Source organism: Parambassis ranga, chromosome 8, assembly GCF_900634625.1.
Source record: "Parambassis ranga chromosome 8, fParRan2.1, whole genome shotgun sequence".
Taxonomy (NCBI): domain Eukaryota; kingdom Metazoa; phylum Chordata; class Actinopteri; family Ambassidae; genus Parambassis; species Parambassis ranga.
Genome location: NC_041029.1, coordinates 1394861 through 1409462, shown reverse-complemented (window position 1 = coordinate 1409462; position 14602 = coordinate 1394861). Strand labels below are relative to the sequence as shown.

Below are 14602 nucleotides of genomic sequence, written 5' to 3'. Positions count from 1 at the left end.
TCCATCTATGAATGTCCTCTTCCTTCCCTCTATTCTGTCTGTCTACCCCCCTCTTCTCCACCTTTACCCAACCAGTCATAAAGGCAGAGACAGAGGCAGACACATCATACTCCTAAAACCACACCCACCAGGAGGGAAACGGTCCACACCAACGCATGCAACTGAAGCTCCAGTTAAATGCCTGTTTTTCACTGAATACACAAGATTACAGTGGATTATTTTTGCACCCCTTAGTTCATGTTGGAGGGCTTGCCACTAAAACCCAATTTACATGGAGTGAAAATGCATTAGCTCAGTGTACGGAGGTATAGAGGTACAACAGACCAACACTTGTGTTTAGATTTACCACTGACATAATGAGTGACATGATCATATCACACAAACACTTTATGACACTGATAACATTATATGCCAACAATATTCTGCCTGGCCATAGCTGTTTCTGAATGCTGAACCTGGTATCACCTTACCCGGGACTCCAATACATAACAACAAAGCAAGCTTTGTATAAAGGATCTCCCTCTATAATTTCCTGCTCTGTTATAAAATAACAGGAATATGTCTTAGTGCCTAAAATATACAGAAATTATACAGAAAATGTTCAAATTTCCATCGTTAAATTGTTTTAAGGAGTACTTGTGACCGATACTACAGCCAACCACCAGGGGGCAATCAAGATTTTTGGCTTTAATTTTGGGTCATGCTGTCCATCTTTATATAAGGTTTATGTGTGTGTAAGGCTGAAAAACCAACAAGCTGCTAAAACTATCATTAAAAATGTCACCTAAGAGAAAAAACACTCCTGCTATACCTCTTAGCCCGAGTGAGTTGATGTCCAAGGAAATGAAAAAGATATCAGGTGTATTAACAGTGACTGTGTGGCATGATTACAGTACAGGATGTGTACTGATGTATTTGTATGTGGGTGGATGTGGAATCTGGGCTTTTTCCTTAGATTGCGACAAAGTGAAAAACGCTCAGCATGAAAGAGAAACAAGGCTGATTCTGAGGCGACTTCTTTAGGTAGGCAGGCAAAATCCCAGAAGAAGAACAGCAACAACCACTGATAACTACGAGGAGAGAGCTGTGAACCCTTTCTACACGTTAAGACTGAGTATAGGTCTGTTTCACCCAGATTATAGCAGGTAGAAAGAAAAGCAGCACAGTCACTTTGAGGTGTGACTCAAAATGACAACGGAAAGTTAGCCATAAGCAAACCAGCAGCTTTAAAAACACAGCATGTGGACATGTCCTGCTGAGATGAAGCTGTGGTCGACCTGCTACCTCTTTCACTGTAGAATACTTCTTCATCCTATCCTATGTCAACATCAACTAGAAGTTTCACACCTACAAATTACAGATGTCTTACTTCACTGCACGTAAACACATAGCCCCAAATGTGGACATACTGGTTTGATCACTTTGTCACATCAGCTTGGCACAGACAGACAAGGGTGTATTTTATTGTTGCATGCCAGCCTAACGATGCAGGCCCTGAATGCTTCCATTACTCTGGTAAGTATGTGAAAGAGCACAAAGAGGCACAGAAGAACGAGGAGGGTAGAGCTCCATTTTACCTGAGATCTGTAGTTTAAATACAGTAACATGTTGAGGAGAGCTGAAGATGCTTTGCTGTAGAGATGGATTTGTAATCAATCTTGAGTCGTGACCCAAAGCTTTCCCTGTAAAACTATTTTAAAAAAACTGCCCGCTGCAGACAGCTGCTCCACCAGCTGTCCTTGCCTGGTACCAGCTAGCTCTGCACCACTGCCTGCCTCTTTCTACTACTACAGCTTTGATGTATGCTGAGCATGCAAAAATACAAATATAGCATTAGTTTGAGTCCACCAGATGATGTGTTTTGATGATGTCATCCATTTGACTTTTGCTGCTTTTTGAGCAGGCTGATAGAGGGAGGAGCCACATGGATCAATTGGACATCAGAATCAGAATAACAAACATTTTATTGATCGGGGTGAAAATGCTAACAATTGTAAACATGCTAACTATTTTCTAATGATATAAAGCTGCTTTAAAAATCAGCACACTAAATTAGCACTAGCACAGCTTAGGCGGTTAACAGAGAGCTACAAACTACAAACAGCGATTGTTGTAACTCACTGCCTTAAAGAGAATATTAAGAACCACTGAGTTGCCTAGCAACATAAAGCTTTGTGTGTGCACCGACATGCATCCTCGTGGGCTGTAGCAGCTGTAGAGTTTATATTGTTTAAACACTCCTACCAGCAGTGACAGTCAACTCTTAATCCTGTACAACTGGCAGGAAGAACACGTTATATACTTCTACATAGACTGAGTCAAATGTACTTCTGATGCTAGGTACAAATGAAGGGCAATGTGAATGTGTGTTGATGGAGACTGTAAGGGCCACTGGCTTCCCATCATGCAGCGTGTGCCTCAGAAATAGAGCAGGAGATGGCAGGGACCCCTGGGATGGAGGCACAGAGCTAAGAAAAGAGCTCCTCTGCTCTCATTTAAACAGGGACAGGTGCTGGAGGAGGAGCGAGGTAGGCCAGAGTAAAGACACAGAGCTGCAAATATATACTATGTACACTCGGGGGTGCTCATTCAAATAGTTCACACTCTATGTGCCTGCACAAACCTTTGCACTTCATAAAAGACATCATTTAGCTTCCAAGATGGCATCCATTTAGCAGCAGAAATGTTATGCTCATATCCCAGGTCCATTAACCTAAAAAAGACAATTATGCCACATTAGTGTGCAGCTGCATTTTCCCCTCACATAACTACTGGAGGAATATGAGACTGTTTGTGGAAGTGTGTAAGAGGGGGGCTTCTCTCCCTAACAACAACTTAATCAGTGTCTTAATAGTTTAATAACTCGTCTTTTTTTCCAATGCATGTAATTTCCCAAAAGACATGTCTTTGTGCTGAATCACATATGATGTGTTATTAAAATGTGGTAAACAAGTTGCTGAGAGAGTTGAAAGATATTTGATTTTCTCTGGCTGGGGAGGCAAAACTGTAAACACCTCACATGCTCGTCCAGTTTAGTGGAAACAATAAAGAAATCAAATTGCAGAGAGGCAGTTTGTAGCCTGACTTTCCAACAGTGAAGGACACGCACCCTGCAGAGCACACAGCGGCTCTCTGCACTTCACCTAAGGCTGACCACTCTGATGGCAGACACCTGTCTTATGTGGTTCATGTGACCTCTTTACTACGCATGCATTGCAGAGTACTACGCTGGTCCAAACACAAAAGGTTTTCACACTAACGATCAGTGGGGTGAGCTCTGTGGGGTACTCTCTCTGCTCCTTCAGTCCACAGGGCAGCCAGCTAGCTTTGTCACCAGGCCAACCAAGCCGTTACACATGCAGAGGTGACAGCTAAAGACACTGGCTTAATGGATGCAAAGACAGACAAATGCGTGTGAGCTGTATGTTGGGTTAGCGACTCCCGCATACGTGGAATTGCATTTATAACAGAGTCATCAGTCATCTATGAAAGGTGTTCTGCAGACAAAAGCAATGCTAAATCACCAAATCTGGCAAATTCTAGACGGAAGAATCACCACCATCACAACCATGCATGCACAGCCAGCTGGTGAATAAGAGACAGAACGTAAGGGCATAATTACATTAACGTTTTTTTAAATCAAATTTGACAAACGTTTTCCTCTAAATTATTGTCTTTCCTGAATTAATGCTCAGGAAAAGTCAAAATTTTGATTTAAAAAAATATTCTATATACAGTATATTCTATTCTATTAATAAATAATATGTGCTTCCTGTCTGAATATACCACGGTATCGTTCCTAATCATCTCCTTTGTGTAAGTCTTGTCACTCTTTCTACCTTCTGCTTGGCTAAAAACAGAGACTTTATTGTGAAACTAAAGTTTTATGCTGTGGACCTGTAAGACATTTTCGATGACTGAAGCCTGAATCACAAGCCTGCCTGTTTGGATTGGGTTAGTCCTACAATATAAAGGAACTCTTGGTAAGAATCAGAACACTTGGAATTTCAGGATGAGTTCAAACCTGTAAATTGCCTTGGCTAGAGGCCCCGCTGTAAATAACAAGCCTCTTCAAGTGAATATAAACACAAAGCAGCTGGCACACGCTGTGTATTCCCCTATAAGGGTTGGGAAGCCATGAAGGCCACAGAGGAAATAAATGCTTCTACATGAAGAAGAGGAGGCTGGTAGAAGGAGAGGAAGAGAAGGAAAAGAGAGGGAAACGAGGGAGGGTGTGTGTGTGTGTGCGCGTGTGTTTGAGTGTGTACGCGTGCATGCATGTGTGTGTGGGTGGTGAAGTGACAGGCGATGATTAGCCCAACCAGAGGAGGATATGTGGGAGGCAGCGTGTGGGAGTAGTGGGGCTGGCAGAGAGAGAGAGAGACTGTGTCTTTAGGCGGAGATACTATACACAAGTGGATAAAAGAGCACTCAGACTGTATTACCACAGAAACCACAAGAAGGTTTGTGCACATCAAACATGTGCTTGGATGCACACAGGGTGTCCTGAACATGCTGTATTCTGTGGGAATGGATTTACAACTGCAGCCAGATTATTTTACAAGGTAATTTCATTCCCTGCTTTAAACATAATGTGTGTGTGAGGAAGACCAGCGGCTGACTCCTAGGTGTGTGTAGGTAGGGCCATTTTCATCCCAAGGATTTAGGGAGGCGCACACAATCATGTGTGAACATGCACATATTAAGGCATAGACAAAAAAGCTGCTGCTTATCTTTAAGGAGAATCAGCCTGTCAACTCAGTAGCAGCATGTCCACTGACTAATCTGACTGACGTGTGGGAAGTCCACATTTCATCATCAGTTACCAAGAGCAGAATGTTTTGATGGACAAATATTCTCATTAAGACGGTAGAATGAGCTTTCAGACACAACATTACGTTGCACACACTGCTTACAGTGTATTCAGTTAGCTTCCAGACTCTCCTTCTCCTTCCTGTTATATTTCTGTCACTACTACTATGTCGAACAGGAAACTCACAGCCCTGCACAGTTTGACTGGAGGTCACGGTATTGGAGCTGACCTCAGGGTGTGGACAAACAGGTGACTGGAAAAGAAAACACAAATCCTTCCCCTGGGACCCAGCAGCATTCAGGGGAGTGTCTGGTAGAGCAGGACAATGTGCCAGAAAATGTTATTTGTGGATAAATAATAACCGTTCCTTATTTTTTAAGTAGGAGAGTCTTGATAGAAACAGATGTACAGTTTATGAGACTTATAGCCTGGAGTATTATCTGGTTATGCTTAGAAACATCCTGTCTCATTGCTTAACATCCTCTAAGCAAGGTTCTGACTGTTTCCAAGGTCACTTTCAGGGCGGTTTAAAAAAAAAAAAGCCACCTTGGAGTGTCAGAAACTGCTGTTCATCGAGTGTCCACTTGAGGCTGGCTCCAAAAATAAGTCAATCCCCAGTGACCTCCATGATAAAATGAACATTATAAAATGTCCTTATTATTCATTTTTATTATATTTAGCATTACAAAATTAGATAGACCGTTTGTGAACCCACTGCAAGTCTGCTAGTTTTAGCCTACCAAGCCATAACCTTTCTCTCAGTGAACGTTCTCTCCATGAAATGGGCCCCCCCCTCACAGCCATTTCCACTCAAAGCCCATCGAACCATTCCAAACCATGTATCTAAAGGGCTGGGGCTTTATATGATGACAGGAGCGCTCAACATCTTGTCATTTGCCTCGGTCAAAAACATTTGCAGAATTGCTAATAAGCCATTCACCAGGGTACCGCCGCACATCATTCCAGAAGGCCTTTGTTGATAATAGTCTGGTTGTCACTCTGCCTGTGTCACATGATTCATTTCGCCAATTCGTTGTATGTCTATGAAAATGTGTCCAGAGACAGTTTATTCTGCATCCAACCACTCTCCACCTGAATCCACAGAGACTATAACTCTTTGTATAGAATACAAACAAGGAAGGTGGCTGGCTGCTACAGTCTCGGTATAGCACCAACACAAGAAACATGCTGCACAACAGTCAACCCACCTAAACTCTAACTATTTGATTAGCTGTGAGTCGGGCAGCTGGAGCCTCCCACACTGAGCTTCAAAACCATCCTTTACAAACCTACACTGATGCGATCTTTGTACAGTCTATTGTTCCCTCATACCATAATAGATTTAGTCAAATCAAATTTCAGCAAACAACACAGCAGCATGCTTGCATTTGCTTCTTATGTTACACAGCTAGCAGCAGCCACAGAAACAGTGCAGAGTAGGTCAGCTGTCAGATCCTGTATATATATTATTCTCTCTCGTGACAAGTTCAGCTGAGGAGTAAAGATTGTGCGACTGTAAGCAAGGCTCTGTTCAACATAGAGGTCCGCTGTAAACTTCCATAAAACAGCTCACAGACGCTACAAGACAGAGAGAAGGAGAGAAGGAGGGCTGCTTGCTGAATAAAACATCCTAAAGGCGCTTTCATGTCAGTCCCTTGTTGGCTGGGCTTGAGGAAACCCAAACTGGATCTCATCTCAACTGCAACAAAGGCCGTATCAAATCAACAGCTACTTCTACGCAGATCAAGCAGCGGAAAAGCACAATCAGTGCGAAGGGAATCTCTTCAAACAGCAGCTGATTTCCCATGGGCTGAGTACGGCAAATACAGATACACACAGACACTCATCACCTAGGAAACCGCTCACTGTGAGAGGACCAGGTGTTGCTTTTTTTCAACCGTTTGCAACCAGAGCGCAAACATTCAAACACACCTAGCTGACATGACATACACACATTACATGAGGGTGCGACACATCTGTGAGATAGTGTAAGCACAAAATCTGACACTTCAAATTCAGCAAAACATTAAAAAAATATAAATAGGTAATAAAACACCTGATGATATGATACTTAGCTTTTTCCCCATCTTACACACAAATCTAAGACTGGATGACATGTATTACACATCTGTAGGAGGCCAATGTAAGCGCCACCAAGAGCGAAACAGAAATAAATAGTATCAACGAGGGCAGCCACTTACCCAAATCTTTGGACCCTTGACTTTCACTGGCTAATTCACCCATTCTGACCAGAGCATCAAAGTAGCCTTTGGCAGCGAATGTCACATCTGGAGGCAAAGAAACCAAGAGAAAGCAGGGTAGTTATTACAGAAAGGGGTTCCAATATCCCATCGTCTCTGCAAATGAATGAAAAAATAAACAGATAACGTACTTTGTGAAGCACTGTCGACAGGTCAGTGATGCTAAAACATATGCACAATTCTCCAAGATGTGCATAATATATGATTACATGAAAATGTATACCGTATATACCAATTCTACTTGATTTATATTTTGTAAAATCAATAGTAAAAAAATGAACTTCTGTCAAAAACAGTGACTAAAGATGTGGCAGGAGTTTGGAAGAATGACTAAAGAGTCTATAAAGAGACTGCCAGTGAAGAGGCTAGTCACAATAAGCACAGACATTTTGATCTGAGACAATAAGCCACTTAAATTCAATATTATTGCTGAGAACACACTGATCCCACTAAGGATATAGCATGCTAACCACCACCTGGTGACAACGTGACTTGGTAGACTGCTGAGTGACAGTGGGATTATGGCTCATCCTCCCACACATACAAAGACTGCTGGCCTAGCCCCCAATAACAGTAAATGTCTACAGGTAAATTCTTGTTTGGCTTGCACTGCACTACAGAAAGGTGATGTGTAGAGGAACAGGGGGTCGACCAATATGGGTATTTTAGGGCAAATACTAAAGCGAGCAAGGGTTGAGAATTTTTACGTGCGTAATATAATAATCTTCAATCTTCAGTCAGGTGCTGGATGAATGGGAATTGGTCGGAATGGTGACTGAAGACTGAGATATACAGCCTGTAGGAACTAGCTGTAAATAGAATAATAAGAATATCTGAAAAATGCAAATACTGAATCCAATAAATGGCCCTACCCTCCTCCTCAGCCTTTTATTCGGTGAGCATTTATAGCCCATGTTTTTGCATCACACACCATTTGGACAATGATGCCAGCTTTTCTAACAACTGTGCACATTGGGTGTGCTGATTAGCTTTTGAACTTGGCAAACCAGTGCACGAGAAGAGAAACCGTTATAATAGCAAGCAAATGGTGAGGTCAAAGGGTGCACATGGATCTGGAATGAACAGAGGTCTGATAGTGGCTGTCAGCTGTAGTCATTGCAGTGTGCTAAAGGGTCACTATGCACTATGACAAGGTGCATACTGAAACAGAGCCAATTGTGTATTCACAAAAAGATTAACCTCTGCTCTAGATCTGGAGCAAACACAAAACCAATCAGTGAGGTTAATCCTGATCAGCAGCTACAGTATATCTCTTCTTTTTGTTCTCTGACTAAGAGAGTCATCGTGGATACACGGATCAATATCCTCATACTGCTCTTCATGCCAGCATAAGTCACACAGGACAGAGTGATTCCAGTGATTTCTGCCAGTCCCCTAATGCTGCTTTCGGAGGTGAATTCACCAACAGTCCAGGTGACAGATGGGCCCCGTGCCTGCAGACAGCTGTCAGGTGAGACTCATTTATAACAATAGCCTGGCAGGGGCATGCTAATTCCTGCAGACAGATGCTTACGATAGAAGAAGTCTCCCAGGCTGGAAGCCTCGGAGCTCTGCTTCAAGGCTGAGGGACATATGCTAATGCTAATCCCAATTACAGCTGAGTCAACGGCAGAAGACAGCATGCGTTTCCTTCAAACGTTCATGCTAGGGTTACACCAAAGAGCTGAGCCTTCAAAGCATCATGGCTAATTTCTCTTTATCATGCCAAACACACCACCTGCCCTTCTTGAAGTAGAAAGTGTGTGGAAGTTTGCACATGTGTGTCAGGAGGGTGTGCGAGCAGGATGGTGGGAGATTTCTAAGCAACAGACACCTCCTTTTTGCTGATGCTGCTGCTGTAGCATGTGAGACAGTAATAGAAGGAGGGCTGAGTAGATAAGCTGGATACTTCTGTCTAATGAAATGTGTGGTGATGGGATCACAGAGACAGACGGAGAGGATTACCGGAACTCTGATTGCAAAGCAGACAATTGGTAGGGGAGGGGGTTGTTTCACAGCTACAGATCCATCACTCATCTTCAACTCTCAAGAAGAACAAGACCTATGCATCTGTATGTGTCTCATGTATCATATCAGGGGAGATGCATAACAGCATCCGGGCCGTGTTTAGTGTTTAAAACCTACAATACATGTATATCCACATCTACTCATTAAGCCCTTTTGGCATTTCTGGTGAATCACTGAATCATTTCAGTGATTGCACCATATGGGTGGAAGTGTGTCCTCCCATCCCCGGCCCCCACAAATCAGAGCTGCTTAGTCCCTTGGGTTGAGACAATCCTGTAAAGTGGGTCTTTAATGGCTCAATGAGCCCCTACCAGTCTGTCTCCTACCTACACCAAGGTCAGGATTAGTTGCTGCGTGTCAAGGGACAGAAGCGCATGCTCGAGAAGGGAGGAGGAACCCCACTAACGGCCAGATTAGTTGGACTGATGGGGGTCTGAGCTTGTGTTGAGGTTTAGAGGTGTGTTGTGGGAAAAGTTTTGGCATGGTGTGTTGTTGTTGGTGTATATATGTGAATATGACTGCAAGCTATCCTCACTTCTGCACCAGATAGGAGGCTGTGTGCACCACATGATAAGGCCTATCTGCTTGGCATATGGATCGTTTCTCTTTGCAAGACAAAAAAGGAAGATAGGTATATAGATATACACACAGAGAGTGCTCATCTGGCAAAGCGCCTAAACCTGCAGCGAGACGAGAAAAAAATGAGATGAAAAAATACTTACTGGCGAGGGCTTTCTCATAATTCTTCCCCATGGCAACAAAGTTCCGTAAGCAGGGATTGAACTGCTCCATGATGGTCTGAAAGAGAAGAAAAAGACGGATTGGAGGTGGAGCTAGGGTCAAGATCAGAAAAGACTCACACCTTGCTCTGTTCACTCTCTTTGTCAGTGGCGTACATGTCCTTGGACACACAAACACTGCAGGACATAAAAGACGAGCTGCTAACGTCTTGGTCTTGTCTAAAAAGGCACAGGGGTGAAAGTTTTATTAAATGACGGCATTCTATTTTACAGCAGACAGAGTATCACACTGCATTCTAAGCTGAGTCAGTGGAAATGCTGAGAACGCATGGTGCCTGACATTTCTCACCACCATCACTTCCTCTACTTCTCCTCACCTCCCCTCTCCTTCCTCCTCCTGTGCTCCTTCTGGGTTTCCTCCAATTAGCTGGTCCCCAGTCAGATTGTCAGGAATAGCCAGGGGACAGAGAGACAACCAGCACAGTGCTGCAGCAGCAGTCCCCACACCGGCCATCAATACTGCAGCAGAACACTTAATAATCTACTTCTAGCCTGGATCCACACTGTGGCAAAATAATATGGCAAGAGTGTCAACCTGAAACCACCGTACCAGCGCGTCCTGGAAATCATATACTTCTCATCCAGTCAGACCTGAGCAGGTTTGCCTTCATCTTACTGTCTGTCTTCTGTTTTTAATGAGAGCCAGGGTTGTACAGAGCCATATTTGTGTGAGTGTATTGTGCCTCCGTGTGTGTGTGCATGGTGTCAGGAGCTGCAGTTCAAGTGGCTTGAGTGCAGCATAACCCACCTACAGTAGAAATACCAATGAGTCAGGCATAAAGCAGATACTTTATTATCTACAGTAACGATCATACTGTGCCTCTTACATCTAAAGCTGGGGCAGTAACAACTGCACTGGATTCCAATAGTTAAAACCTCAGGTTTCTATGCCCTTTGCTAAGCAATCAAATTCTAAATATAACCAGAATGAAGATTTGGAAAGAATTTAATAAAAATATTTCACATTTTTTTTGTGTTACATCATTTTGGAGTTTGACTTTTAATAAAATGTGTCATTTTCCCTGCAGCCTCTTGATGCCTTCACAGGTGAGCCTATTCCTATCCCATACTGACTTCAATAGTAGAGAGCATCTCTTAGGTTAATATTGTCACTAAATTCATACATCATATTTATAAAAACGTAATGTCCCTGTGCCTGTGCCTGTAAGGTTAATTGTGTTGACACTAAACTGGACTTAGGTGTGAGCATGAATGATTGTCTGTTTCTGTGTGTAAGGCAAGTGAATGGATGGAATGAAGAAGGCAGACTTTGGCACTTAGATGGTGACAGCTGGAGCCTCACAGTGTCCACTGGGGTACAGAACAGTAGGGCTTGCTTCCCAACATCCCAACTCTTCCTGGCTGTGTCTGATTGGACAAACACACTCACTATGTTGTCTGCTGTGTTGGATCCATAAGGTCAGATTTCTTTCAAGGTTGCAAGGGTCAGAACTTTATGCTAAAAAAAACCTGACTGCCTGTTTCTTTAATTGCGAAGCAATATGAATGGGAGACATGCAAACATAGATAAACATTAGATCCTAGTACTATAAGCTTTAAAACTGCTCTTCTGTTACCTATGGTTGAGGTCACAGAAGGTTCATCCATCTTTACATTCTGATTAATATACAGCATATACACAAGCAGACCAGAAACATCTGCTGCTGCATCTATTGAAACAGAAACATGAAAAGATGCAATAAATCACAATCAATTACAGATGGTCTGAATTACCTGTGTTCTGAGAGACAGCCAATATTATTAATGTTAGGATGCTATCACTGTCAATCCAGCAGACATGTTACACTACACCAAATACTGTGTAACTGATTTCAAACCCCAAATTGTCAGTTTACTATCTTGTACAGCTTCACAATGTGACACCATTGTAGCTCCAAAAATTACAATGATCAAAGCCTTTATTACACCATGATTATATCAAGTAGTTAGCTTATTGTTTTACGAATATATTTCAAGACTGCGATGAAGTTTTAGCATAAGGAGCCTTCTGAGGGCCTTTATTCACCACCTGGTGTGTCTAAAATACCAGAAGAACAGGCATATAATTGGGGGAGAATCCCATAACAGCATTAATATGAAAGAGGTATCCCCACCGCCTCTGCCTCTGACAGGATAAAAGACCCCCCCAGGGCCCAGCTAAGCAAACATTTATTCCCAAATGCCTCTGAGCTCTACCCATTTCTGATGAAGTGCATCTCATTGATGATGAAAAGGTCACATACGTGTGAGCCACACGCACACACACCTACATTAATACAAGAGTTTCTAATAAAGAGTGGTGGTGTTTCAAACTGGTGGGAGGATTACATAAAAAAGCCAGGCATCATTACAGCACACTCCCACTGAGGAGGCCAAAGGTGGCCGACACAAGCCTAGCTGCCTTTCTTATACTGCACAGACCCATCCTGACACTGAGTCCACACACACAAACAACATGCAGCAATAGAACTTTTCTGCATAAGGAATTATCCACCCATATAACTATTACATAAGAGGCAGAATTATGGTGCATTTTAGATGGCATGGGAAATGAAGAGGAAAAAATGGTAGTTCCTTCATCTCCTCCCATTGGTGCTAAATTTGTCATCCCAGTTCTCTTGTACTACATTGTTACCCTAATTGTGGCAGCTAATTGGGAAATGGGGCCAGGAGACACTTCTGTGACGATGGAAGGGGGAGGGAGGGAGAGCAGTGGATGAAGAATAGGAATTATGGACAAAGGTATGTGATCGTGTTCTGTATATTGCTTCCCATTCAAGCTCTTGCATATCATCTTTCAATTACAGAATTAATAAAATGAGAAATATGTCACAGCAAGAGAGCAATCTTCTTCTAAAAGCAGTCTAGAGTTCATTTTTTCACTGCCATGAGGACTGAATGAATTCACTATCAGAGCTTGGGGCAAAAAATTAAAGCAGACAATTAAATGAGGGCAGAGGACTGTCTCCTGGAAAGTGAATCATATCTGTGACTCCCATTTGTGCTGTGATGCAAGACAGGAAGGAGCACAAAGACGAAGATAAGGGAAAACATTATTAACCCGGGTGAGATTTTTCATTTGTTTCCTAACCAAAAGAACTTCTGTGTGGAAGTAACAATGGAAACAAGAGCAGTGTATAAGTAGATTCACACACATGCACCTGCACAAACAAACATAGTAATGACATGCAAAAGTAACACAAGCTGATTAGAACCAGGGGAAAATCCTGCAGTCAGAAACCAGGATGCCATCATGTGATCCTGGAGACAAGATCGGATGATTACTGTATTTGTGAGCACTGTAAAGACATGTCCTGAAACGGGCAGCCAAGCCTAATGATGCAATCAGAGAGGAATGTAAAGAAAGTAGATAATGTGTGGATTGACTTATGGCAATGGTCTATTATTTCTTATGAAGGAGCAGTTTTGGTTTCAGTCAGGTTGTATTTAACAAGGGGACATGGAGGCATTCACTAATGATGGTGCTAGGGGCAAATAGTTAAACTGCAAGGTATTAGCCCACTGAATGATGAAGAACACTGTTCAAGACCAGACATGTCACAATCAGAGTCTCTGCTACAATGTTCCACGAGAGAACCCTATGTTATCAAACAGCTTCTACCCAGCATGATGAAATCAACACCAGCTAATGATATGCACTCTCATGCCCTGATGCTTGTAGGCAATGCCAGCATTCCCACAAGAAAAACAGAACAGTGCTACATCTTAAACTACTGCAGGAAACAATGTACATTCCAGGAAACAATGCAAGAGCTCACAAATGTGACTCACAAGTGCGCGTGGTGAAGGTCACACAATGAAACGACCAATATGTGAGCATGTTGTATCAGAACTACAAATCTAGTACATAGAGATATACAAATACAAACAGTGCATGGCAGTTTCTTAAAATCCAGACACTTACCAGCACACACAACCGTTCAACCACACCCTGTAGGCATATACTGCATCAGGCTCATATTTGTGAAGTGCAGGTCACTTTGTTGTCAGCTTATAGTCAGACCTTCCATAATGATTCATAATGATTCCATAATGAAGTATTCACACTGTAACAATTGCTTCTTTTCAGGCAAAACACACACAATAGCACACCTAACCATGTGTTTTACACTCAAGCCTAAAAGCAATCTGAAACCTGCGCCTTGTGACTTGTGAATTCCTGTCAGGAATTGAACCACATGTTTCTTGGTTGTGTCTGACGCGAGTGTCCTCCACCACACATCCTGCTTCCTATTTCTTTGACACAGGCCCTTACAGGACCTTTCTCACTCTTCCAAACACTTACAGTGTTGATGTCCTGAAGCATCACACAGAACTCTGCATTCAAGATGTGATGAGATGGGTGTGAGGATGTGTTAAAGCTCTATTGATGAACCTAACAGATTTCTGCAAACAGGGTTTTAGGCCAGCACCACCTGACTCCCTGGTCAATCCAAATTTGGACAAACATGTGGAGCATGAGCTGAGGTAAGTGGGCAGCAGCATGAGCAGGAAGCTAACTGTCGGAGCAGAACCCTCCTGTCACTAAAACTTGATTTGCAGTTCAGTCAGGTTAAATATATACACATTGACCCTCCATACAGTTGTACTGAACAAGGGTTTTTAAAAGGGGGCATATAGGGATTGAATTATTTTATAAGTCAGCCTCAAGTGGCCACTTGAGAAACTTCACCTCTCAC

The 14602-nt window shown here is 42.7% G+C and overlaps 1 protein-coding gene across 2 annotated transcripts in view; it reads right to left on the bottom strand.

The window, feature by feature from the left end:
* LOC114439443 (brain-specific angiogenesis inhibitor 1-associated protein 2-like) overlaps window positions 1-14602 on the bottom strand; it is a 48823-nt gene that overhangs the window by 25565 nt on the left and 8656 nt on the right. For both annotated transcript variants that reach the window (XM_028411384.1, XM_028411383.1), the window contains exons 2-3: window positions 9825-9900; window positions 7015-7101 (exon numbers count right to left, since the gene is read on the bottom strand). In XM_028411384.1, coding sequence (XP_028267185.1) covers window positions 7015-7101; window positions 9825-9900 — 163 coding nt within the window. The remainder of the gene's footprint in view (window positions 1-7014; window positions 7102-9824; window positions 9901-14602) is intronic.